This window comes from Peromyscus leucopus, chromosome 19 (genome assembly GCF_004664715.2).
Source record: "Peromyscus leucopus breed LL Stock chromosome 19, UCI_PerLeu_2.1, whole genome shotgun sequence".
Taxonomy (NCBI): domain Eukaryota; kingdom Metazoa; phylum Chordata; class Mammalia; order Rodentia; family Cricetidae; genus Peromyscus; species Peromyscus leucopus.
Window position 1 is genome coordinate 43,852,719 of NC_051079.1, and position 23,209 is coordinate 43,875,927.

The 23,209-nt window shown below is 44.6% G+C and overlaps 2 protein-coding genes across 3 annotated transcripts; both read left to right on the top strand.

The window, feature by feature from the left end:
- Positions 1–1,692: 1,692 nt before the first annotated feature.
- On the top strand, positions 1,693–15,015 carry Phax (phosphorylated adaptor for RNA export). The gene is given in 6 exon segments (XM_028888317.2): positions 1,693–1,717; positions 1,720–1,787; positions 4,336–4,919; positions 7,682–7,802; positions 12,318–12,401; positions 14,364–15,015. Coding segments are annotated over 6 exon segments (1,152 nt in total). The 3' UTR covers positions 14,634–15,015.
- A 107-nt stretch (positions 15,016–15,122) lies between these two features.
- On the top strand, positions 15,123–22,453 carry Tex43 (testis expressed 43). 2 transcript variants are annotated; one of them, XM_037197149.1, is made up of 3 exons: positions 15,123–16,025; positions 18,890–18,995; positions 22,137–22,375. In XM_037197149.1, exons 1-3 carry the CDS (start codon positions 15,937–15,939, stop codon positions 22,344–22,346), a joined length of 405 nt encoding a protein of 134 aa, XP_037053044.1. In that variant the 5' UTR covers positions 15,123–15,936; the 3' UTR covers positions 22,347–22,375. The 2 variants fall into 2 exon arrangements, with proteins under 2 accessions (XP_037053044.1, XP_028744151.1); XM_028888318.2 differs by having other exon boundaries at positions 15,475–16,022; positions 18,887–18,995; positions 22,137–22,453.
- The last annotated feature ends 756 nt before the right edge of the window (positions 22,454–23,209 follow it).

Consider the following 23,209-nt stretch of genomic DNA (forward strand, 5'->3'; position numbering starts at 1 on the left):
ATGAGCAGTCTGTTAAGTTGCTCGCTGAGAGTCCTTGGCTTAGGTCACTGGGGAAGGGACTAAAACCTTTCAACTATGTGAGAAATGAGAACCCTCGCTTTGTAATAACAAAGTCAAGAGACAGGGAAAGTGAAAATTTTTATTTTACAGTAATTCTACAGACATGGATATTGGCCTACTAAAATGACGGGCATACCACTCTGGCATGAAACAATAATTGCCGGGTGGTGGTGGTGGGCGGGGGGCGGCGGCGGCGGCGGCGGCGGCGCACGCCTTAATCCAGCACCGGGAGGCAGAGGCAGGCGGATCTCTGTGAGTTCGAGCCAGCCTGTCTACAAAGTGAGTGAGTTCCAGGAAAGGCGCAAAGCTACACAAAGAAACCCTGTCTCAAAAAGGAAAAAAGAAACAATAATTCGGTTGTTTTGTTTTTCAAGTATACACGAATGTCTGCCTACTAAAAGGACTGGTATACCAGTTTGGCACAAAACAGTGATTTATTTTTTAATTTTATTTTTTATTTTTGGTTGGGGAGGGGTGGCTTTGGGTTTTGAGAAACAGTGATTTTTAAAGGCCCTCTTCCCATAGTCTGGTACTCCAGAGAGCTACATAACTTTGCTCTCACCTAGCAAAGCACCCTCCCCAAACTCCCCATCCTATTGGCTCAGAACATTAAAGCCTTATCTATTGCATCTCCTGAGCTTTGGGATTCCCTTTTCCCGATCATCAGCGGCTCAGTCACACGGCAGAGTACCTGTAACTTTTCAACTCTAGGATAAACGGGTGTCTAGACAAGCGGGCACCAGCTGCCCACTCAGGGAAGCCAGGGGTATGGTTGGGGACAGTGGCGGTAGGGGGTGGGCTTGCGCCTCCTGCTTATCTGTAATTGAGCCCCAAACCACCTCATACTGGAAAAATGGAACATGATTTATTTATTGATTCATTTATTTAGTTAATAGAAGTGGGTTTATTTTTGTCTTTTGGTTCCAGAGGGTCAAAGCTCACAAAGATGGCGTGGCAGCTGTAACATGATTTATTTCTTGCCCAACAGAGGCTCAAACAGCCCTGGCCTCCACCAGCTAAGGTTAAAGGGGGAAAAAAAAATAAACATTACCATAAAGGCCTATCATTACCATTAACGGCACTTTAAAAATAATTTAGCCTCGATTCGCTAAACACTCCGGGGTGAGGTGGGTGGGCCGTTTTTCTTTATCATCTCGGAAGAAGGGCTTCGTTACTTTTAGCCTAAGGGGCGACTCAGGAAAAGCAGCGGCAGCCGAGGCGGCGGCCCGGGAACGGGAGCGAGCCGGCGGGAGCGTGCGAGCCTCGGGAGAACAGGCGAGGGAGGCGGGGAGCGGAGCTGGAGGCGGCGGCGGCGGCGAAGACCGGCAGCCGGAAGGGCCGTCCTGAGCATCCGGGGGAGCGGCATCCCGGGGGCACCGCCTTACCTCGGGTCGGGGAGAGGAGGGAGGGCGGGGAAGTCGCCGGGCGCGCGGACCCCGCCTCCCAGCGGCGAGTCGGGCTATGGTGAGGCTCTGCGGGGCCCGGCCGCACGGGGGCGCCGGAGCGCGGCGGAGCGCGGCGGAGCGCGAGGCCTTCCCTCCCCCGCCCCCCGCCGCCCGCCGCCGCCGCCCGCCGCCGCCGCCGCCGCCGCCGGAAGCGCTCCCCTGACCCTGCGCGCGCCGCCGCGGGAAGATGGCGCTGGAAGCTGGCGACATGGAAGAGGGCAGCTCTCCGACTCGGACTCCGACATGACGGTGGTCCCCAGCGACAGGCCGATGCAGATGGCGGTGAGCGAGAAGAGGGCGCCGCGGGGCCGGGGCGGGGGACGGACGCCGGGGGTCGGGGGTCCGGGGAGGGAGCGCGGCCGGGATGGAGGGGCGCGGGCGGCCTCGGGGATGCAGGGAGTCGGAGGCCGCGGCGGCGGCGGCGGCGGGGGCGCTCCCGCCGGCTACCCGGCCTCGCGGTTTTCCGGAACACGCGTGCACCCCGCTCTCTTGCGGCTCCTGCCTTCTGCGAACTTCCCGGCTCCTGCACAGCTGCCCCGTGGAGATAGATTTTTTTTTCCCCCCCAAAGGTGGGGAACGGAGAGCTGAAACTGCTTCTGATGCTCTTCTGTTGACCCTGGCGGGTGCATAGGGAGCTCATTGCGTACTCGGGGCCCGGTCTTCAGTGTCGTGGTCCCCCCCTCCCCCCGAGTTTGGTCTGCTTCCACGCGCTGCATGGAGCCACCAGGCTTTGTTTCGGCCGCCCAGGGTGGCAGATGGATGGAATCTCGCTGTGTAGCCCACGGCTGATCTGGCACTGGAGCTGTCGTCTTGCCTCTGACACCCCAGAAGTGCTGGGTGATCACCGAGCACTAGCACTCCAGGCAGCCTGCTGATTTTCTGAGACTCCCGTTATTCTCTCCGAGGGCTTTCCTGCAAGGCTACCCGCACTCAATCCTTGGCACCACCGCTGTCTGCAAAATATTTAACTGCCCTGTTTTGGTGTTCAGGTGGGACTGGCATGATAGACCGCCCCCGGGTGTAAAGGTATGATTCGGACTTCTGCACACTGTAAGGCCTGGCCAGTGTTGGCTGCGGTTATCACCGGCGAACTATTTATTCACTTACTGGCTTGAGTCATCTCACTCATTTTAAATACCTAAGAGGAATTCAACGAATGTTTGGTCTTGTGCTTAGTATAAAAAGCAACGATGGAGGGCAAAGTTAGAGTTAGAAGTAAACTCAGGGCTGCAGTGCTTAGTAGGGTGACTAATTAGAGTATATTTCAAAATAGCCAGGGGGTGGAGATGTAGCCCAATGGTAGAGTGCTTGCCTAGCATGCAGGAGGCTCTGAGTTCAATACCCCTGTACTCATGAGCCGAGTGTAATGTACACACGTATCCCCCCCATAAAAGGATCTATTCACCATGAAGAAATGATAAATGTTTAAAGTGCTAGATAAGCTAACAACCCTGATTTGATCATTGTGAAATATATACGTATATTGAAGCATCATATTATATAGCATAAATTTGTGTAGTTAGTATGTGGTGGTTAATTTTTGTTTGTTTGTTTGTTTGTTCAGACGGGGTTTCTCTGTGTAGCTTTGGAGCCTGGCCTGGCCTCAAACTCAGAGATCCTGCTACCTCTACCTCCCCAGCGCACCGGGATTAAAGGCATGGGCCACCACCGCCAGTGTCAGTTGTTAAAGTTTTTTAAGTGATTATCTTCACATGTAGGTGTCTTAGGACATTAATACTAGGACCTTATTTTTTCAGCCCTTTTAAATTTTTTTTACATTAGTAATTGGTTAACAGTGCTGTGAAGTCTGAATTTTGAGTGGTTTTGTTGTTTGCTTGTTTTGAATAAGGGTCTCTTTTGTAGCCCAAATTGTCTTTAAAACCAGGATCCTCCTGCCTCAGCCTTCTGAGTGCTGATTAAAGGTGTGCACTACTACACCTGATGAAACCTACAGTTAAAAGTAATATTTCTGTCTAGCCCAGCCGTGGTGGCCACACCTTTAATCCCAGCACTCGGGAGGCAGAGGCAGGCGGATCTCTGTGAGTTTGAGGCCAGCCTGGTCTATAGAGTGAGTTCCAGGAAAGGAGCAAAGCTGCTCAGAGAAACCCTGTCTCGAAAAACCAAAAAAAAAAAAAAGTAATATGTCTGGTATTCTTCCCATAAGAGTTTACCATCAATCTTTTTTTTTTTTTTTTTTTTTTTGGTGATAGGGCCTCACTATGTAGCCCTGGTTGGCCTTGAACCTACAGAGATTTGCCTGCCTCTGCCTCCCAAGAGTGCTGGGATTGAAGTTGTGGGTTGCTAAGCTCTACTATCCCATCAAATCTTAAAGGAGTAGCCACAGAACCATATAAAGGAAGTTGATACACCCAACTAGAAAATATATTTTTGGAGAGAAAGATAACAAACTTTGTCTTAACTGCCAGTAACAATTATTGTGTATGTCAGTCTCACAGATGTGGTCTTTAAAAGTGAGGAGTAAAGGCTTTGGTAAATTTTGTAGAAGGAGATCTTTCAGAACTGAGTTAATTTAATAGGGACTAGATTATTTCAGTTGTCTTTGGAGCATGATTGTTTTGGGTGCTCCAGTTGAATCTCTCCTACATTCTTTCTCCCTCCTTTTCTCCTTAAGACGGCCTTGGTATGCAGCTCAGACAGGCCTGAACCCACTGTGTACCCTAAGGTGTCCCTAAACTTCTGATCCTCCTGTCTTAGCCTCTGGGATGCTGGGCTGACAGGCATGCACAGTACTACATCATTGTAAAAAAATAGCCCGTGGTAGGTGGAATGAATGTTTTGTGGAACTGACTCCGATTTCTTTCCCTTGCAGAAAGTACTAGGTGAGGGCAGTGTTGCATGCGCGCCGGTATCAAACTATCGGACAGTTAAGAATGTGGATTCAAGTGAGGAGAGTGTGGATTCAGATGAAGAGTGCTCTCCTTGGAAACACAAGCGACAAAAATGTTTTAATACTCCTCCCAAACCAGAGCCTTTCCCGTTTGGTCAGAGCAGTCAGAAAACCGCTCTCAACGGAGGAAAGAAGGTGAACAACATTTGGGGTGCCGTGCTCCAGGAGCAAAACCAAGATGCAGTGGCCATTGAACTCGGCATCTTGGGGATGGAGGGCACCATTGACAAAAGCAGGCAGTCTGAGACCTATAATTATTTGCTTGCTAAGAAACTGAAGCGGGAATCTCAAGAGTATACAAAAGAGTTAGACAAAGACCTAGATGAATATATGCGTGGTGACAAAAAACCCGGGTCAAAGGAAGAAGAGAACGGGCAGGGTCATCTCAAACGGAAGCGGCCCGTCAAAGAGAGACTGGGTCACAGACTGGAAATGAACTACAAAGGCCGCTACGAGATCACAGAAGACGACGCTCAGGAGAAAGTGGCTGATGAAATTGCTTTCAGGTAAGCACTGGACTACATAGCTGGTCTTTACAGGGAAGTAAGGTAGATGCTAAATACATTCCTTTGTGAGGGTTTTGTTCATTTGTTCACTTGTTTTTAGGGTCTCTCTATAGTCCCAGCTGTCTGGAGCTTGCCGTGTAGACTAGGCTGGCCTCAAACTCCGAGATCCACCTGCCTCTGCCTCTCAGAGCTGGGATTAAAGGTGTGTGTTCCACACCTGGCTGAGGGTTTTTTGTTTGTTTTATTTTATTTTTCTTAAAGGAACTAACCCAGGGCATATTTGACTATGAATGCATTGTGTCTTTTCAAAGATAACTTGGAGCTGGAGACCTGGCACAGTTGGTACGGTGCTTGACTGACATGTTTGAGACCCAAAGTTCAATCCTTAGCACCCCATAGCACTAAGGAGATGGAAGATCTGAAGGTTAAAGATCATCTCAGCTACATAGGGAGTTTGATGCCAGCCTGGGCTAGATGAGATATTGTCTCTAAGGGGGAGCCTGGCAGGGTGGCTCAGCTGGTAAAGGCGCTTGTCACTAAGCCTGGTGCCAGTTTAATCCCTGATCTGATGCGGTGGAAGTAGAAAACTGACTCCTGCAAGCTGTCTTCTGACCTCCACATTTGTGCCATGGCATGACCCCCCCACACACACACACACATACACACAAATAAACAGATGTAATTATTTTAATGTTATTTGTGAAATGAAAATTAAAATAACTGATATGTTAATATAATAATCACTCATTTTCAGGTGTTTTTTATGGAGACAAATTATCCAGTTTTACAACCATTGCTTTATTATTATTATATTTTTATAACCATTGCATTTAAAACCTTTTCTCTCCAGTAAAATTCTTTGTCTATGTCCATATATCCATTTACTGTTAATATCCTTGCTCTCCTTCCCAGACAAGTATACTTCCTGTCCTTGTAAATTTGCCATACAGATGCAGCCATGCAGTATACCTTTTTTGTAGTTTGTTTTCAAGACAGGATTTCTTTGTGTAGCTCTGTAGACCAGGCTGGCCTTGACCTCAGAGATCCACCTGCCTCTGCCTCCCAAGTGCTGGGATTAAAGGCATGCACCACCACCGCCCAGCTTATTTTCTTAATTTGTAAATAAGGGGTGTTGCTTTTTGTGTGATTTGGGGGTTTGGTTTTGGAGAAAGGTTTCCCATAGCCCAGGTCAGCCTGAAACTTACTATGTACCAAGGTGGGTCTTTAACTCTCCTTCTGCTTCTACCTCCCAAGGGCTGAGATTACAGGCATTCACTACAATAGTCTGCGATTTTACTGGATGTATATAGATTTATGTATATCCAGACTGATGGATAGTCTATATTTATTTATTATGAGTAATGCTGTTAGTGAACCTTTGCTTGCAAATCCTTTGACCATATATTTTCATTTCTTTTGGGTAATTAGAATTGTTTGGCAGATACTAAATTGACAACTCATGCATTTTTCACAGATTCAGATTCTAATTAACTTTTATTAGCTCTAAGTCAATAGTTACATATTTGAAAATAAATATTGCTGTTAGGGAAACAGTGTTTCAGGCAACACCAGTACTGGTAAGTTTTGGTTTTAATAGTCAAGATGTTTGCAAACTGGAGAGATGACTATTAGTTAGGAGCACTGGCTGTTCTTCCTGAGGAGCCAGATTTGATTCCCAGTACCCACATGGCAGCTCACAGCCATCTGTAACTCCAGTCCCAGGCAAGCTTAACACCCTGTTTAGGCCTTTGTGGGCATTGAGTGCACATGGTACACATGCATACATGCAGGCAAAACACTCATACACAAAAAATAAAAATCTTAAAAAAAGTAAGAATCAGGCCTGGGTTTCAAGTTCAGTGGCAGGGGACCAGCATCCTCTTCTGGCCTCCTGGGCATTAAACATGAGACATACATGCAGACAATACACTTACACATACAGAAAATGTTAGATAGAAGTTTGGAATTTGCATTCGGAAAAGAAATGTAGAATTTATAAACTAAAGTTTCCCTTGGAGATAAGGAAGCTTAGACCCAGTAGTTACCTGACTTGCACAAGGTCATCAGCTTTGTGGGGGTCAGACCTGAAGCTGAACGTTGGTCTCTTGCTCCTCCTAGTCTGATACTTTTCCACAGTATTGCATTGCCTCCTGTGAGGAGAAACCAAGGTACTGGGTCTGATTGGAAACTAAAAAGGCTTCTGCACTGTTTTTCTTATCTCCGGGGACCATGGGCTCTGTCTGACCCAGTTAGAGTTACTCAAGCTCCCTGAATCATTGATCTCTGAAGAACAGAATGAAAATAATGTGTCTGACATTGGAAAGAATTGACGTGTGCAGATTAGGTAAGGCCGTTAGGATCGAACTATAAGAAATCATTTGTAGATATTGGAAGGTTAATTTTGAAGCATAATAACTGAAAGCATATTATATGTTTGTTACTTGGTTTGGCAGAAGTGAACCAGTTTATTGTCTTTACATTTAGAGTTGAATTCATTCACCTCCCTCTGTATGCTTATTTATTTTGGGAACTGCCGTAATCAACAAGGCAAATGAAGAGGCTTAGTTTAAGAGTTAATATAGAATTGAGGTTAACATCCTCTGGGGACTGAAAGAGCAGCTTGTTCTGTGTCAGTGGCTCCATGGTTAATGGATGGCGATTAGAAAGAAAAGCAGGTGTTAGCAGTAAGGTTTGGGTTCCAGTTGAGAACTATACTGGGGAATAGATTTCAACAAGTAGTAATTGCTTTGTGTTCTCGACAGGTTACAGGAACCGAAGAAAGACCTGATAGCCCGAGTAGTGAGGATAATTGGGACCAAAAAGGCCATTGAACTTTTGATGGAAACTGCTGAAGTTGAACAAAATGGTGGTCTTTTCATAATGGTAAGACTGCTTTACTGTTTCTAGGTTTGGTTTTTGGTTTTTGGTTGGTTGGTTGGTTGGTTGGTTGGTTGGTTGGTTTGGGTTTTGGTTTTTTGAGACCGGCTTTCTCTGTGTAACCCTAGCTGTCCAGGAACTTTCTCTGTAGACTAGGCTGGCCTCGAACTCACAGAGATCTGCCTGTGTAAACAGACATTTCCTGTCCCCACTGCCTGGTCTCAAATAACCAACTCAAAGGCTGAATATGAATTAATAGATGCTTGGCCCATAGCTCAGGCTTGTTACAACCTAACTCTTGGGGTTTTTTTGTTGTTGTTGTTGTTTTTGTTTGTTTGTTTGTTTGTTTTTTGAGACAGGGTTTCTCTGTGTAGCTTTGCCCCTTTCCTAGATCTCGCTCTGTCGACCAGGCTGGCCTCAAACTCACAGAGATCTGCCTGACTCTGCCTTCCGAGTGCTGGGATTAAAGGCGTGTACTACCATTGCCCGGCCTACAAGCTAACTCTTAAATTTAAATTAACCTATATTTCTATTTATATTTGCCACTTGGTACATGGCTTGTTTCCTCATTTCTTACATGTCCTGCTTGCTCGGCGGCTGGCGGCTGGCTGACTCTACCTCCTTCCTATCATTTTTAGTCTGACTCTTCCGCCTAACTTCCTGCCCAGCTGTAAGCTTTTATTAGCCAATGAGAATAATACATATTCATAGTGTACAGAAGGATTATTCCACAGCATGCCTGCCTCTGCCTCCCAGTTCTGGGATTAAAGATGTGTGCCACCACTGCCTGGTGCCTGTGGCTGGTTTTATAGTATCATCTGGCTTTTTTTCTTTTTTTTTTTTAGCAGAATAAACTCGCCTCTCTGTTGCCCTCCCCACCCCCGCTTTGATGACAGGGCTTCACTGTGGCTCCTCCAGCTATCCTCAGACATTTTAAGACAGCCTGTTGGGAAGGAACTGAAAGGTCAAGTTTGAAGGGTTTGGCTTTGGAGCACAGCTTACTGTACTTTAGCTGAATTATTCGATTCCTTGTGCTCCGTCTCCTCAGTAGAAAATGAAGATGAATCCTGTGCTCTAAGGATTAGATGAGATGGTACACATAGGGTACATAGCTTAATGCCAGGCATCATGGGTGCAAGGCCTGCCTAGTTTACAGAGTCCGACCCTGTCTTGAAAACACTGAAGTTGTAAAACCCAAGTCGAGCTTGGTGTGATGTGATTTGCCTGTAGTCTCAGCATTCAGGAAGCCAAGGCAAAAGGATTGCTGGAGTTCCCGGACAGCCTGGGCAAGACCCTGCCTCAGAAATAAGTCAGCTCACAAACGGATAAACAGTATATCTGCGTGTAGTAAAAGTTCACGGGTGGTCGGGTAAGAAGGAAAGGCATCTGAAAAAGCCCCTGGAGTGGGAAAGGGCTTGAGAAAAACTGTTCACTGTGTCTTCTCTGGCAAGGCCAAGGGCAGTATCACTGAGAAGGTGGTTTTACAGATTCCATTCATTCAGCTTTCACTGTGAGGTAAGGATGAGAGTGTGACTGTCTTCCTTCTCTCCTGCTGCTCTTGGTTTGGTGTGTTACCCAGCAGGCACAGCACTGAAGTAGATAAAAAAAAAAAAAGCTGTGGGAATAGAGAGAGAAGAAGCCTGCAGGATTGAAGGGTTAAGAGCACATAGTGTTCTGGAGAGGGTGCAAGTTTAGTTCCCAGCACACATGCTGGATGCCTCACAGCCTTCTTTAACTCCAGCCCCACAGGGATCTGATGCCCCTGGCCTCTGGGTACCAGCATTCACACTACCACATATAATATTAATATTTTGAAAAAAGATTGATAGCATTGGCTGAAAAAAACAGCCTATAAACTTAAATTATAGAAATCAGCAACAAAAGATAAAATTAGTCATATCACTTGTTTAGATTTTCATTTATTTGAACATGAAATTAAAGGTTTATTGTAACTTTTTAAAAAAGAAAACTATATTCAAGTAGGTTAATACTGGTCTGCTGAATACTGAGATGTGAATTCAAGTGCACTTTTGATGTATTCTCTTTGAATAATTGAGTGCCTACTTTGTACTGAGAGATGTTGAGGTTGAAGACAAGAAAAATTGAGTTTATTGCAATAATTATAAAGCCAGGCCTGGTGACACATACAATCCCAGCACATGAGAGGCAGAGACAGGAGGATCACTGAGCTGGCCTACCTAGTAAGGTTCCGACTCATCAGCCTACATAGTGAGACCCTGTCTCAAAAAAACAAACAAAAAACAAACAAAAAATAGTGGCCTTTGAAATGGCTAGGTGGGTAAAGGCATTTGCTGCCAAGCTTGATGATCTGAGTTCCTCCCTAGATCCACTCATGGTGGAGTCATGCTTAGAACAGCCAGCTAGCTTCTGCAAGTTGTCCACTGAACTCCACATGTATGCACACCTTTCTTGAAAAAAATTAATGTAAAAAAATTTTAAGAGTAATAAATATAATTTCGAGTGTATTGACAAGTCTATGCACTAAGGGGAAATAAATAGATCAAATGAAGAAGGTGTAAGGAAGAGGGTGGAGGTGTGTAAATAAGTGGTCAGGTAGAGATGAGAACAGGCTTAAAAGGCAAAGCATTAAGTGCTGCAGGACTAGGCCATGTGTGTGACAGCGTGGATGACGGGAGAGCAGGCACCTGCTAGGCCAGAAATGCTCAAAGTGAGCAAGAATTTGCCGTGCGTGCAAAGTTTGGCAGGATGCCACGAATACTCAAGGTACTTGGCATTTCAATGTGATCTTTTCAAAACTAAAAACTGTTTTTGTTGTTTGTTTGTTTGTTTGTTTGGTTTTTTTGTTTTTTTTAACTTTCTTGTTTTGTGTTCTGTCTTGTAGTTATACAGAATGCTGGTCTGCTCCGATGTGGGATTGGCTGCCCTTTTTTTTTTTTGATTTTTCTATGTATCCTTGGCTGCCCTTGAACTCACTATGTAGACCAAGTGGCCTCAAACTCACAGATCCACCTGCCTCTGCCTCTGAGTACTGAAATCAAAGGTGTGCACCACATATCTAGCTCAAAACTAAAACTTAAAGCAAGAAAATCCACATTGGACTAAATAAAAAAGTGGGCTTGAACTTTGTGCATGTTGACCTAATCTCTTCCTGGTGCCTGATAGGAACAAGGGGGTCTTTGTGGCTGAATAAAATTAAGGAGAGAATAGGACATAAGATGTCTTAGTTACTGTCCTAGTGCTGTGCTTAAAACACCATGACCAAGGCAACCTATAAAAGAAAACATTGAACTTGGGACCTAGAGTTTGAGGTTGGAGTCTGTGAGTGTAGTGACAGGCAGGCATGGCGCTGGAGCGGTAGCCAAGAGCTCACATCTGAAGACAGACATGAGCAGAGAGACACACTCGGACTGGCCAGGTCCCCAGTGTCCGCCAGCAAGGCCACGCCTCCTAATTCTTCCCAAACAGTTCCACTAACTGGCAGCAAGCATTCAGACATGAGCCTGTGGGGCCGTTCTTACTCAGACCACCACATAAGACTAGAGAAGAAATGGGCAGGTTCCAGTGGGGAGAATTTGTGCTCACATTTCACTTTCACTTTGACTAAAATACAGTTCTTGGGGGTCTTTGATTGGTTGAAGTGCACATTTCATTCTAGAATATGCTAAATCAGAGTTTTACCTCTTGCTCTGTGAGCTAGTGTCCTTCTCCAGGTTTTTTTACATAGTGCTATGTGTTTCACATTTCTGTGCTGTATTTTCTGGTGGTTAGCTGGCCTCCATGGGTAGTCTGAGGGTACTGACTAACACTTGTCAACTCAAGAGGACTGTGGCATGCCGTAAGGGAAAAATTATATTCAGTAAGCTCCATTTAATAAAGATTTGTAATGCTTTTGGTCATTATCCAGTATCAGTGAATCCATAAGTGTGTGCAAGTAGTTTTGTTGGTTGATTTTTAATTTGTTGTCATTTCGGTAGTTGATTAAAACCCAGTCTTGTGCAAAATATGCCCTCTTCCACTGAGCTACACCCTTAACCCCAACAGATTGTTTTAAATAAAATGTCCTTAAACAGGACTCAAGTTTGCCCAAATCTAATGTTATATTATGTCTAGAGCTGTGTTTTAATATTTGCTAATTCAGTGTTTGTGACTACTTTATAGAATATGTCCATCATGAGTGGTGGGAAACAGCAATCGATACATATATCTCAATGTATATATTTAAATCTAAAATTCTTAAAAAAAAAAAAAAAACAGAATCAGATCTTGGTTTCAAATCTGGTACTGGCTGTTCCATAAGCATACTTCTATTCAAATATGTCCTGGTCATTCATGGAGCCCGTGGTCTAGGAACTGGGGTTCTAGCTCAGTGACTGGGCACTTTCCTAGCATGGCAGAGGCCCTGACTTCTGTCTCAGCACTGTTAAATAAATAATCAGTCTTCATTTATGAAATTGTCAAAGAATAAATTCGAAATATTCTCAAAAAAAAAATTGCCTATGGAAGTGTGTGTAGTTGAATTTTTTTCATTCCTTTTCATAGAATGGTAGTCGAAGAAGAACACCCGGTGGGGTTTTTCTGAATCTCCTGAAGAACACTCCTAGCATCAGTGAAGAGCAAATTAAGGTAATGGCAATGGCTGTGTCCTTAGGGCCCACACTTGTAATCCCAGCACCCAGAAGCAAAGACAGGAGGATGACTGCACAGTCCAGGGAAGATCCCATTTAGAAGATAGAGGGGAGCCAGGCATGGGAGTGCAGTGCACACCTTTAACCCTAGCCCTTGGGTAGAGGCAGGGCAGGTGGATCTCAGAGTTAGATGAGATCCTGTTTCAGAAATAGGAGAAAAAAGATGCATAGTACTTTTTGGACTTCTACTCAGTCTTTCTTTTCTTTTTGTTTTGTTGTTTTGTTTTTTGTTTGTTTGAGACAGGTTTTCTCTGTTTAACAGCTCCAGCTGTCTTGGAACTCAAGACAGTAGACCTCTGTAGACCAGGCTGGCCTCGAATTCACAGACATCTGCCTTCCTCTGCCCACTGCGTGCTAGGTTTAAAGATGTGTGCCACCACTGCTGGTCTGGTCTAGCGTTTTGAGAATCAGTTTTAAGAACATGCAGTAGGGCCAATGAGAGGACTCAGTGACTAAGAGAGCTGGCCACTAAGGCCTACAACCTTGCTGGGAGCTATCTCTGGCTATGGACAGGTCTCGGCAGAGGTCATAAGGAGTCAGCCATGATGGTTGGGAGAATCTTGCAGCCCTGACAGACTAGCATCCAGAGTGCTTCTTTATTTATACAGAATTTAGTAAACAGGGATATATTCATGTTGTTCCAAAACATCGATCATATCATTTTTGTTTTTGGACATGTGTTTCACTCCCTTTTGCTCATTAATAAAATATGACAGAACAGAGTTATCATTTCCAGTCTTTTCCTTTAAGTTTTGACACAATTGATAAAGAGTTAACATTTTTACTTATTAACCCATAACCTAATTTTTAAGAATCTAGAGGCATATGACAGCCTGTTCTCAGGCTGGTAGCTCTGGTTGCTACAAGAATGCTAGACCAAAACAAAATCTTCAAGCCAGCCCAGGCATAATGCCATGTCCCAAGCAGTGTATTATTAACTCTTAGAGGTCAGAGTGCCCAAGAAAAATCCTCAGGCCAAAGCTGCTACAGCTATTCAAATTCTGGCATGGTGACTTCAGCTAATGTAACTAACTTTGTTGCTGTACATGTCACGTCATTGCCTGAGTGTACAGTGGGAAGAGGCTTGCTCAACTGTGACCAGTTCTTATAGCCCACCGAATCTTGTTGACCTTTTAAAGTTTCCTTTGTTTTCATTATCTTGTTCCTGAGCAAGCACAGGGACAAATGTTTCATAGCCTCATGAAGAGACCTCTGGCTTCTTTATGTGTGTCACAGCCTCCAAGGCCTAAGGAAGACCTTCCAGTAGATAAGGATGTCTCCTAAAAGTATGTGTGGTGGGGGGTGGAGGGTATGTTCAGGACTTGCCTGGGGAAAGTAATACTCCTGGGAGAAGGTATGAATGATTTGTAAGAAATTTTCCGTCAAGCCAATATCCTTTAACTGCCGTCTTTCCAGCCCTACAATAATATTTTGAAGAGATGGAATTGTTGTTACATTTTGCAAGTAGCATGTTCTTACATAGGTTAGTTTAATTTCATAGCACATATATAGTTTTGTAGTCATATATAGTTAGGATGTTTCAAAGTTAGTAGTAGTAAATCATTTATTCTGGTTGTGTGTGTGTGTGTGTGTGTGTGTTATCAGTTATAGTTTACTTAAATTCTAAACAAAATTTCCCCGTGGTAGTTTCTTTTAGCAAACACATATGTGGGATGATGTGTTATGGTAGAATAAGCATGGCCTACCTAACAGTAGACTGGTTTCAAATATAACAGTTGGCACTTAATATCATGAACTCTGTTCAGATAATGAGATTACTAGTCCTTTTTTGTGAGAAAAAAAAAATGACTATAAAAGTCCTGCCTCAATGTACCTATAACAAATAATATGGGATGGTTTTTGTTTATTATTTTAGCCAATTTTTTTTTTTTTATTTCAGGATATTTTCTACATTGAAAATCAAAAGGAGTATGAAAATAAAAAGGCTGCTAGAAAAAGAAGAACACAGCTATTGGGGAAAAAAATGAAACAAGCTATTAAAAGTTTAAATTTTCAAGAGGATGATGATACATCACGAGAAACTTTTGCAAGTGACACTAATGAGGCCCTGGCCTCTCTTGATGAAGCCCAGGAAGGAGCTGGTGAAACCAAGCTGGATGCTGAGGAAGCCATCGAGGTGGACCACACTCAGGATTTGGACATCTTTTAGGCACATTTTGGACATTTTGAAGAATAAACCTTTGTAAAAAAAAAAAAAAAAAAATCGTTTCCATTTCTACTGAGGTTGCTGTACTATGCACTGAATCTGAGGAAGGAGAGCTGTTTCTGTTTCTGCTTGAAATAAATGTGTATGAGGGCAGTCGATGCCATTGATGGCGGTGTTTAGAGATGGATGGCTGTGGCTGACAGGTGTACAGCACGGGCCTTGCTTCTCACTCTGCTGCATGTACTGACTGGTAACGCCTCGTTCCACCTGCAGTCACTGTCCAGCTCACTGTTGGATGCCATTAAGAAGCTTTTTTTCCTGAGTTATCTTTGTGCTGAACTATGCTTTGGTTTCAACACATTCCATTAAAATATGCTATAATATGCATAAATTGCATAAATTATTAGCTCTGACATCCAATTGTTCCTGCAGGGTGGGCAGGGTCCTTCTGCCTCTGCCTAAGTAGTGCTGAGATTATGGGTTCATGCCACCATGCTCTACTGCGTACTTTTGGCAATTTTTGATAAGAGCTACTTATTACTGTGTGCTTGAGGGGAGAGTGAGGGAGAGTGAGGGGGCCGTGCATTTGGCCCCAGCATGCTTGTGGTGGTCCAAGGACAATTCTGTGGAGTCAGGTGTCTCTTCCCCTTTAAGTGGGTTCTGGGTTGTAAGGCCTGCACCTCAAACTTCTTTATCTGCTGAGCCATCTCACTAGCCCCTTCTGAGCACTCTTGAAGACAGAAACTTAGTCTGTACAGAAGCCACTTGCCACTTGTTTGTTGAAAGCAAATGTCAGAAGCTTTTTTTCTTTTTGTGTTTTTGAGGTAAGATCTCAATATGTAGCTCTGGCTGTCCTAGAACTCATTATGTAGACCAGGCTGGCCTCAGATGCCCTATGTAGCCAATGATGGCCTTGAATAACTGATCTTCCTGCCTCTTCCTCCCAAGCACAGAGATTACAGGCCTGCACCACCACACTTGGTTTATACAGTGTTAAAAATTGAACCAAAAGTTCAGTCCTCCTGAGCAAATACCACCAACTGAACTGCATCCTTAGGTTCTAATCCAACCATGTTTTCCTGTGTCTGTCAAATGTGCAGGGGCTCCAAGTATTGTCATGCCTTAATCGGTAATGTTTTTCATGAAGAGACTTACAGACACAGTGAATATAGCTCTGAGCTGCACATTGCTGGCTCCCAAGGGTTGCTGTGGCATTAGCAGGATGATTGTTACATCAACAGCAGCAGTTTCATCAGAATTGGGCTGTATGAGGTTCTAAGTAAGAATTCTGTCATTGCTGCCAGTGATGGCTTTGGAAAAAGATGCCTGTCCCACTTTACCGAAACTGGATGACAGTGGTGCAGCAGGGAACGAATCTAAGCCTGCCAATAAGTGAGGAGGACGTCGGGGTTCTGGGCGGTGGGTCATTGTGTTGTCTTAGACACAGTGCAGGGCCTCACAAGCTAGGCAGGTGCTCTACCACTGAGTCTCATCAGCCTCCCCCGCTGCACCCCCAGGACACGCTCTCAAGTGGTCCAAGCTGGCCTTGACCTCCCTATAGAGCTGAGAGGGACCTTGGACTCAATCTGCTTCCACCTCGAGTGCTGGGGGTACTGGTGTGCACCACCAAGAAGTGCTAGAGATGGGACCCAAGCTTATGTGTGCTAGGCAAGCTCTCTACCACCTAAACTGCATTCCCTGCCCTTGTCAGCCCCTTAAAATTATTTTTTCTGTTTTTTTTTTTTTAAAAACATTACTTATATGTATGTATGTATCTGCATGAGTTTATGGGCAAGCATGCTGTGTGTGTGTCCGTGTCCTTGGAGGCGAGGAGAGGGTATTAGATGTGGGGGGAACTGGAACCACAGGCAGTTGTTCAGTATGGGTGCTGGGAATTGAACCCCTGTCCTCATGTAGAATATTCAAGAGCTCTTAACTTCCCAGTCATCTCTGCTGCAGACTTTTTTTTTAAAATAGGTTCTCTCACACAATACACTCTGACCACGGTTTCATTTCCCTCCACTCCTACCCACCCCTGATTTTCCCTCTCCCTCAGTTTTTTTTTTTTTTTTTTTTTTTTTTCTTCGTTTTTCGATACAGGGTTTCTCAGTGCAGCTTTGTGCCTTTCCTGGAACTCGCTCTGTAGACCAGGCTGGCCTCGAATTCACAAAGATCCACCTGCCTCTGCCTCCCAAGTGCTGGGATTAAAGGCGTGCACCACTGCCCAGCGAGATTTTTTTACTCCACCTTTGTTTCCTCTTAAGAAAAGAGAATGTCTCCTAGAGAGGACAACCAAACAAAACAAGATACACTAAGACAAGGCAAAAACCCTCACATCAAGGCTGGACAAAGCAACCCAATAGGAGGATAGAGTAAGGAGCAGGCAAAAGAGTCAAGATACACCCGCTCCCGCGGTTAGGAGTCCCACAGCTAACAACCATAACGTGCAGAGGCCCTGATGAAGATCCATGTGGGCCCTGTTCTTGCCGCTTCGGTCTCTGAGCTCATGTGAGGCCTGCTTGGTTGAGTTGGTGGGCCATGTTGGCCATGTTGGCCTGGTGTTCTCCATCCCCTCTGACTCATAGTCTTTCCTCCCACTTCTGAGACAGTGTCTCCTTCAGTTACCCATGCTGGTTGGTAGTTTGTGAGGCCTCTGCCTCGGTCTCCCAAATAGCTGAGATCACAGGTGTGTACCACCAACCCTCAGTGAGTCCTGGGGTTTCTGTTGCTGATTTGTTGTGCGGTCTGAGACCTACGAGAGCACAGTAAATTTGAATTTTGTCTTAGCTACTTTTCTGTTGCTGTGAAGAGACACCATGGCCAAGGCATCTTGTAGAAGAAAGAGTTTCTAAGAAGCTTATGGTTTCAGAGGATTAGTCCATGACCATCATGTCAGGAGCATAGCCGCAGGCAGGCAGACAGGCGTGGTCCTGCAACCGAGAGAGAGAGAGACAGAGAAGAGAGAGAGAGAGAGAGAGAGAGAGAGAGAGAGAGAGAGAGAGAGAGAGAGAGAGAGAGAGAGAGAAAACTAGGAATGGCAAGGGCTTTTGAAACCTCAAAGCCTACCCCCAGTGACACACCTCTTCCAACAAGACCACACCTCTAATCCTTCCCAAACAGTTCTACCACTGGGTACCAAGTATTCAAACATCCAAACCTATGGGGGCCATTCTCATTCGAACCACCGCATGCTTCTCCTTAGCATTTATACAGAAAGCTTAATGTTCCATAGAGAAAAGTTGGTGCAGGGATAGTGAGTCTGACTTAAATATAGAGCTTGGATAAATCCAGAATCCAAATTAGTCTTTCCCTCCCTTCTTCTCTTCCTTTTTTTCTGGCTGTATATTCCCTTTGGACAATTCATAGGTATGAAGCAAATTGTGGTGTACTATATTCACTCTTCAAACTAAACTGTAGGGCTAGAGAGAAGGCTCAGTGGTTAAGAGCAGCTGCTGTTCTTCCAGAAGACCAGAGTTCAGTTCCTAGGACCCACACTGAGCAGCTCACAACTGCCTCTAGGTCCAGCTCCAGGGGCTTGAATGCCCACTTCTGGTCTCTGAAAGGCATCTTTGTGCGCGCGCGCGCACACGCGCACACACACACACACACACACTCCCCAAATCAAAATCAAAGTCTGGGTTGTATGTACATTTATAGTTGGGGTACACATACCCAGCCCTAACTTGATCTTGATGGTACTTGGGTTGGTTGGTTTGTTTTGTGGAAGGGTCTCACTCTGGCCCTAGCTGGCCCAGTACTCAATAGGTAGATTGGATGGTCTCCAGAGCAATCCTCTAGCATCCCAACTGTTGGGATTAAAGGCCTGAGCTCCCACGTCCAGCTGGCTGGCTGCTGAGATATTGAAAGGGCTGGCTTGCTGTTAGATGCACCTCAGCAGCACAGCTCTCTGTCCTGCAGATGTAGGATGTGATGAACACAACTGCATCCATTCCTTAGAGCAGTGGTCCTCAACCTTCCTAATGCTGCGGCCCTTTAGTACAGTTCCTCGTGTTGTGGTGACCCCCACAACCATAAAATTATTTTCATTGCTACTTCCTGTCAATTTTCTACTGTTATGAATCACAATGTAAATGTCTGTGTTTTCCAATGGTCTTAGGTGACCCCTGTGAAAGGGTCGTATGATGCCCCGCCCTCCTCTGCCAAAGGGGGTCATGACCAACAGGTTGAAAACTGCTGTCTTAGAATGACGTGGACACAATTTAACTTAATCCCCTTTCTCCTTTCCTAATCTTCAGGTGTGATGACGTTCACTTGCCACGGTTCTCAATAAAGCAAGGCATGTTCCCATCACGTTACGTTATGCCTTGGAAAGAAAACATGAAATTCAGGAATGTGAATCTGCAGGTATCTTCTCACAAATTTTCAGGTTAATGCCTGCCTATGGTTGTTAGAGATAACGGTGCTTTCCACCAAACCTGACGGTCTGAGGCTGACCTGTGACCACAGGATGGAAGGAGAAATCTGATTCCTGCAGGTTGTCCTCTGGCCTGTGCACACAGACTCACTAAATAAACTAAATGTGATAATAAAACTAAAGCCAATTTAATCTCTAAGACATGTATTGCTATGCAAAAAAATCATTTTCATATATACATGTAAACGAAAAATAACCCGAATGCAAACTTAAAATGGACAGGTGACAGCATTTGAGGTCACATACACTCATGTGCAGGGTTGGAGGCTGAGCAGGCGTAGGTGTCGTGAATAGTGAAGCTACAGGACCGGAGCTGTGTTTTTAGATGATGCTGACTATTCAAAGAGAGAGCCATAGGAAGAGCTGGGCTGGATTTACAGGTTAAGACTTGCCCACTCAGTGCTACTAGCCAATTTGAAAACGTTTTCCAAATTCAGATTGACCATTATAGATCTCTTCTTTTCCCTCCCTTCCTCCCTTCTTTCATCCCTCCCTCCCTTCCTCCCTCCTTCCATCCCTTCCTTCCTCCTCTCTTTCTTCTCTTCTCTTCCTCTTCTTCCTTCTCCTTCCTACAACCCCCTCTCAAATTGAGTCTCAACTCTGGAGCCCAGATTCTCCTAGAACTCACTATTTAGCCCAAGCTGGCTTTGAAACTCATGGCTATCCCCCTGCCTCAGCTTCCCCAGTACTAGGATTACAGACATGAGCCACCATACCTATCTAGTAAGTTATTTCTTTAAAGAGTTAAAATGTATTATTGTATAAATAATTTGAAAATTTCAATAGAATAGTTAATGTTGAATAGGAATATGTTTTGGCAAGACGAAAAGAAGTCTTAGAAATGATATTTACATGGGATAAAATATAAAACATGGCTCAATTATTTCCTTAAAAAATGCTCATGCACAATGCTATAAAATTTTAAAAGTTATGTTTTCCTTGAGATATATGGAGGTTTTTGTTTGTTTTGGTTTAGTTTTTGTTTTTTGTTTTTGAGAGAGGATATTTCTGTGTAGCCCTAGCTGTCCTGACTGATTCTGTCTCCTGAGTGCTGGGATTAAAGGCATGTACCACCTCCACCCAGCCTGGAATATGAGTTTTTATCTAATACTTAAAACAAAACAAAACAACAACAACAACAAAAACCTAAAGAAATTAAAACACAGGTATGAAATACCAGTCTACATACGCTTATTAAGACTTTCTTCAATTTTGAGGTGTGTGTGTGTGTGTGTGTGTGTGTGTGTGTTAAAGCCTTGTTGTATATTCCTGGCTGTCCTGGAATTTGCATATAGACATGCTGGCCTCTAACTGAGATCCACCTGACTCTGCCTCCCAAATGCTGGGATTAAAGGTGTGTACCACCGTGACTGGCTTTTCTTCAGTCTTAATATTAGGATCTATTTTATATAATTTGTTGGCTTAATAAATAGCATTGCAGGGTCTGGAGAGATGGCTCAGTGGTATAAGAGTACTGGCTGCTCTTCTGGTGGACCTGGGTTCAATTCCCAGCACCCACATAGCAGCTCACAACTGTCTGTAACTCCAGTTCTAGGGCATCTGACACCCTCACACAGACATACATGCAGGCAAAACACCAATGCACATGACATAAAAATAAATAAATTAGAAAAAAATGAATAGCATTGCATGGTGAGTCACTACTTTTAACTACCTTTTTCACTTATTAGAAATACAAGATACAAACTTTATGAACTGAAATTGGAAAAATTCAGTGTATTAAAGAAGCTCACTCACTGTTGTTATAAAAAGTATGTTTCATTCTGTCTTTCTATTGCTGTGAAGAGACACCAGGGCCATGGCAACTCTTTTAAAGGAAAACATTTAACTGGGGTGGTTTACATTTTGAAAGGTTTAGTCCATTATCGTCATGGCAGGACATGGAATGCATAGAGGCAGACATGGTGCTGGAGAAGGAACTGAGAGTCCTACATCTTGATCTGCAGGCAACAGGAAGCGAACTGTGTACCACACTGAGTATAGTTTGAACAAAGGAGACCTCAAAGCCCCCCCCCCACCATGACACACTTTCTCCAACAAGACCACACCTACTCCAACAAGGCCTCACCTACTCTGACAAGGCCACACCTCCTAACAGTGCCACTCCTTATGAGCTTATGGGGGTCGATTATATTTAGACTACCACAAGTGTAAGCATGTGTACATTCAGACTACCACTTATGTGTAAGCGTGTGTGTGGGGATGCTCTGGTTGGTTCACCATGTAGGTCCCGGGCACTGAGGTCAGGTCATTAGACCTGACACCCTCTGCCATCCGAGCCATCTCCTCAGCCCCTCTTTTCCTTGTGTTTTGTTTTGCTTTTGTTTGGGCGTGAGGGTTGACCCTTCAGGCTTTCCTGTGGTGCTGAGCACACCGTACCACTGAGCTGACATCTTCAGCTGGATCTTTAGCAATTTTAAGGGTGTTTCACTTTTACAGTGTAGTTTAATGTATTCCCAACAATTTTTACAATATTACCAGTGACTGTGTGTGTGTGTGTGTGTGTGTGTGTGTGTGTGTGTGTGTGCAGAGTTCCACCTTAAGCAGTTACCATGAACTATAAAAAGAGAATGAAATGAAATAGCATGCTCACACTAACTGTTAATATTCTTATTAGCTTATTCTTCCCTTTCCATTTTTCTTAGATGCTGACACACTTACATAAATGTAATTTAAACATTAAAGAGAAAAGAAAAAGCCAGACATGGTGGCACACACATTTAATCCCAGCACTTGGGAGGCAGAGGCAGGAGGATCTCTGTGAGTTCGAAGCCAGCCCTGTCTAGATAGCAAGTTCCAGGCCAGCCAAAGCTACCTAGTGAGATCCTTCCTTTAAAATAAAAGGGGTAGAGGTAGGGGTAGGGATCTGGAGAGATCGCTCAGCAGGTAAGAGACTGATCTTCCAGAGGACCTGGGTTCAATTCTCAGCACCCACATTAGTAATACATTCTAATATAGTCACTTGGGTCGGGAGGAAGAAAAGAAAAAGTCTTTAAACCAAACATGAAAATGATGTCTGGTGCTGTTCAGCAGAATATTTTCTCCCTTAGCAAGCAGATGCGTGTGGGATCTATGCTGGCCCCTTGGAAGATTCTCTGTTCTGGGGTCACAGTGAGCGGCTTTGCCATGGGGAAGACCGGAAAGTCATCATGAAGAAAGGCCCACCGGAGATAAAGATTGCCGACATGCCTTTGCATTCGCCTCTGTCCAGATATCAGAGCACCGTGATCTCCCATGGCTTCAGGAGGCGACTGATCTAATGGGCTGACCTTGGGGTAGCGGTGTGCTTGCCCAACACACAAGAGGCTCAGTGTTCTAATCCCATTACTACCAAAAAGAATAAAATTATAAAATAGTTCAATCTCTTGCCCTCTCTTGGTTCTGGTGCTTAATTTAAGCTCATTACATTTCGCCTAAAAGTTTAATTTGTTTGATGATTATAAGTCACTAGCATAATATAGAGATCTTCGAAGCTTTGGAAAGGGCATCAGTTCTGAGGCTATCTGAGGTCAAGCGGGGAGGCAGGAAACCGCTTTTCTGGTGGCATTTCACTCCAGGTGGATAAAGAGCAACCGATGGGAGCAGCCTACTGTCTTGGCCATGCAGCTCCAGCCACTGTGAGTCCTTAGAGCCGCCATGTCCAGCCAAGACTGTTTTGCAGTGGACATCCTCGGGCTTTTACAATCTTTCCACCCCATCTTCTGCTTTGATCTGAGTAAGACAGAGAGAGACGATATGGATGTCCTATTTAGACACAAGCTCCATAGTCTCTTGTTCTCTGTACATTGACCAGTTGTGGGTCTCTGTATTAAAAAGAAGCTTCTCTGATGAGGGTTGCAGAGGTTGGTTACCCCCATGGCATTTATTCCACTATAGTAACAGCGGGCATGTCTTACAGGGTCATACCTGGGTAAGACTGTTGCTTACCTCTCTTCTTTGGCACCGTGCATAGACCCTCCCAGGACTCAGAAAGCTAGCCAGCTGTGATGAAGCTTCAGTACCAAGCTCAATTCCTCCACGTCCTGTGATTCAAGTATGTGGTGTATTCAGCAATGAGGTTTTTACCATCGACTTCTGGAGGGTAACTGAGAACAAAGGCAATAGCTTGTAATATTAGGGGGAG

Excerpts from the sequence above, each read along its gene's own strand:
- Tex43 (XM_037197149.1), top strand. The coding sequence starts at position 15,937 with ATGGCTTTGGAAAAAGATGCCTGTCCCACTTTACCGAAACTGGATGAC. Across the intron at positions 16,026-18,889 it reads TCTAAGCCTGCCAATAAGTG|TGATGACGTTCACTTGCCAC; the intron begins AGGAGGACGTCG and ends AATCTTCAGGTG. Across the intron at positions 18,996-22,136 it reads TCAGGAATGTGAATCTGCAG|CAAGCAGATGCGTGTGGGAT; the intron begins GTATCTTCTCAC and ends TTTCTCCCTTAG.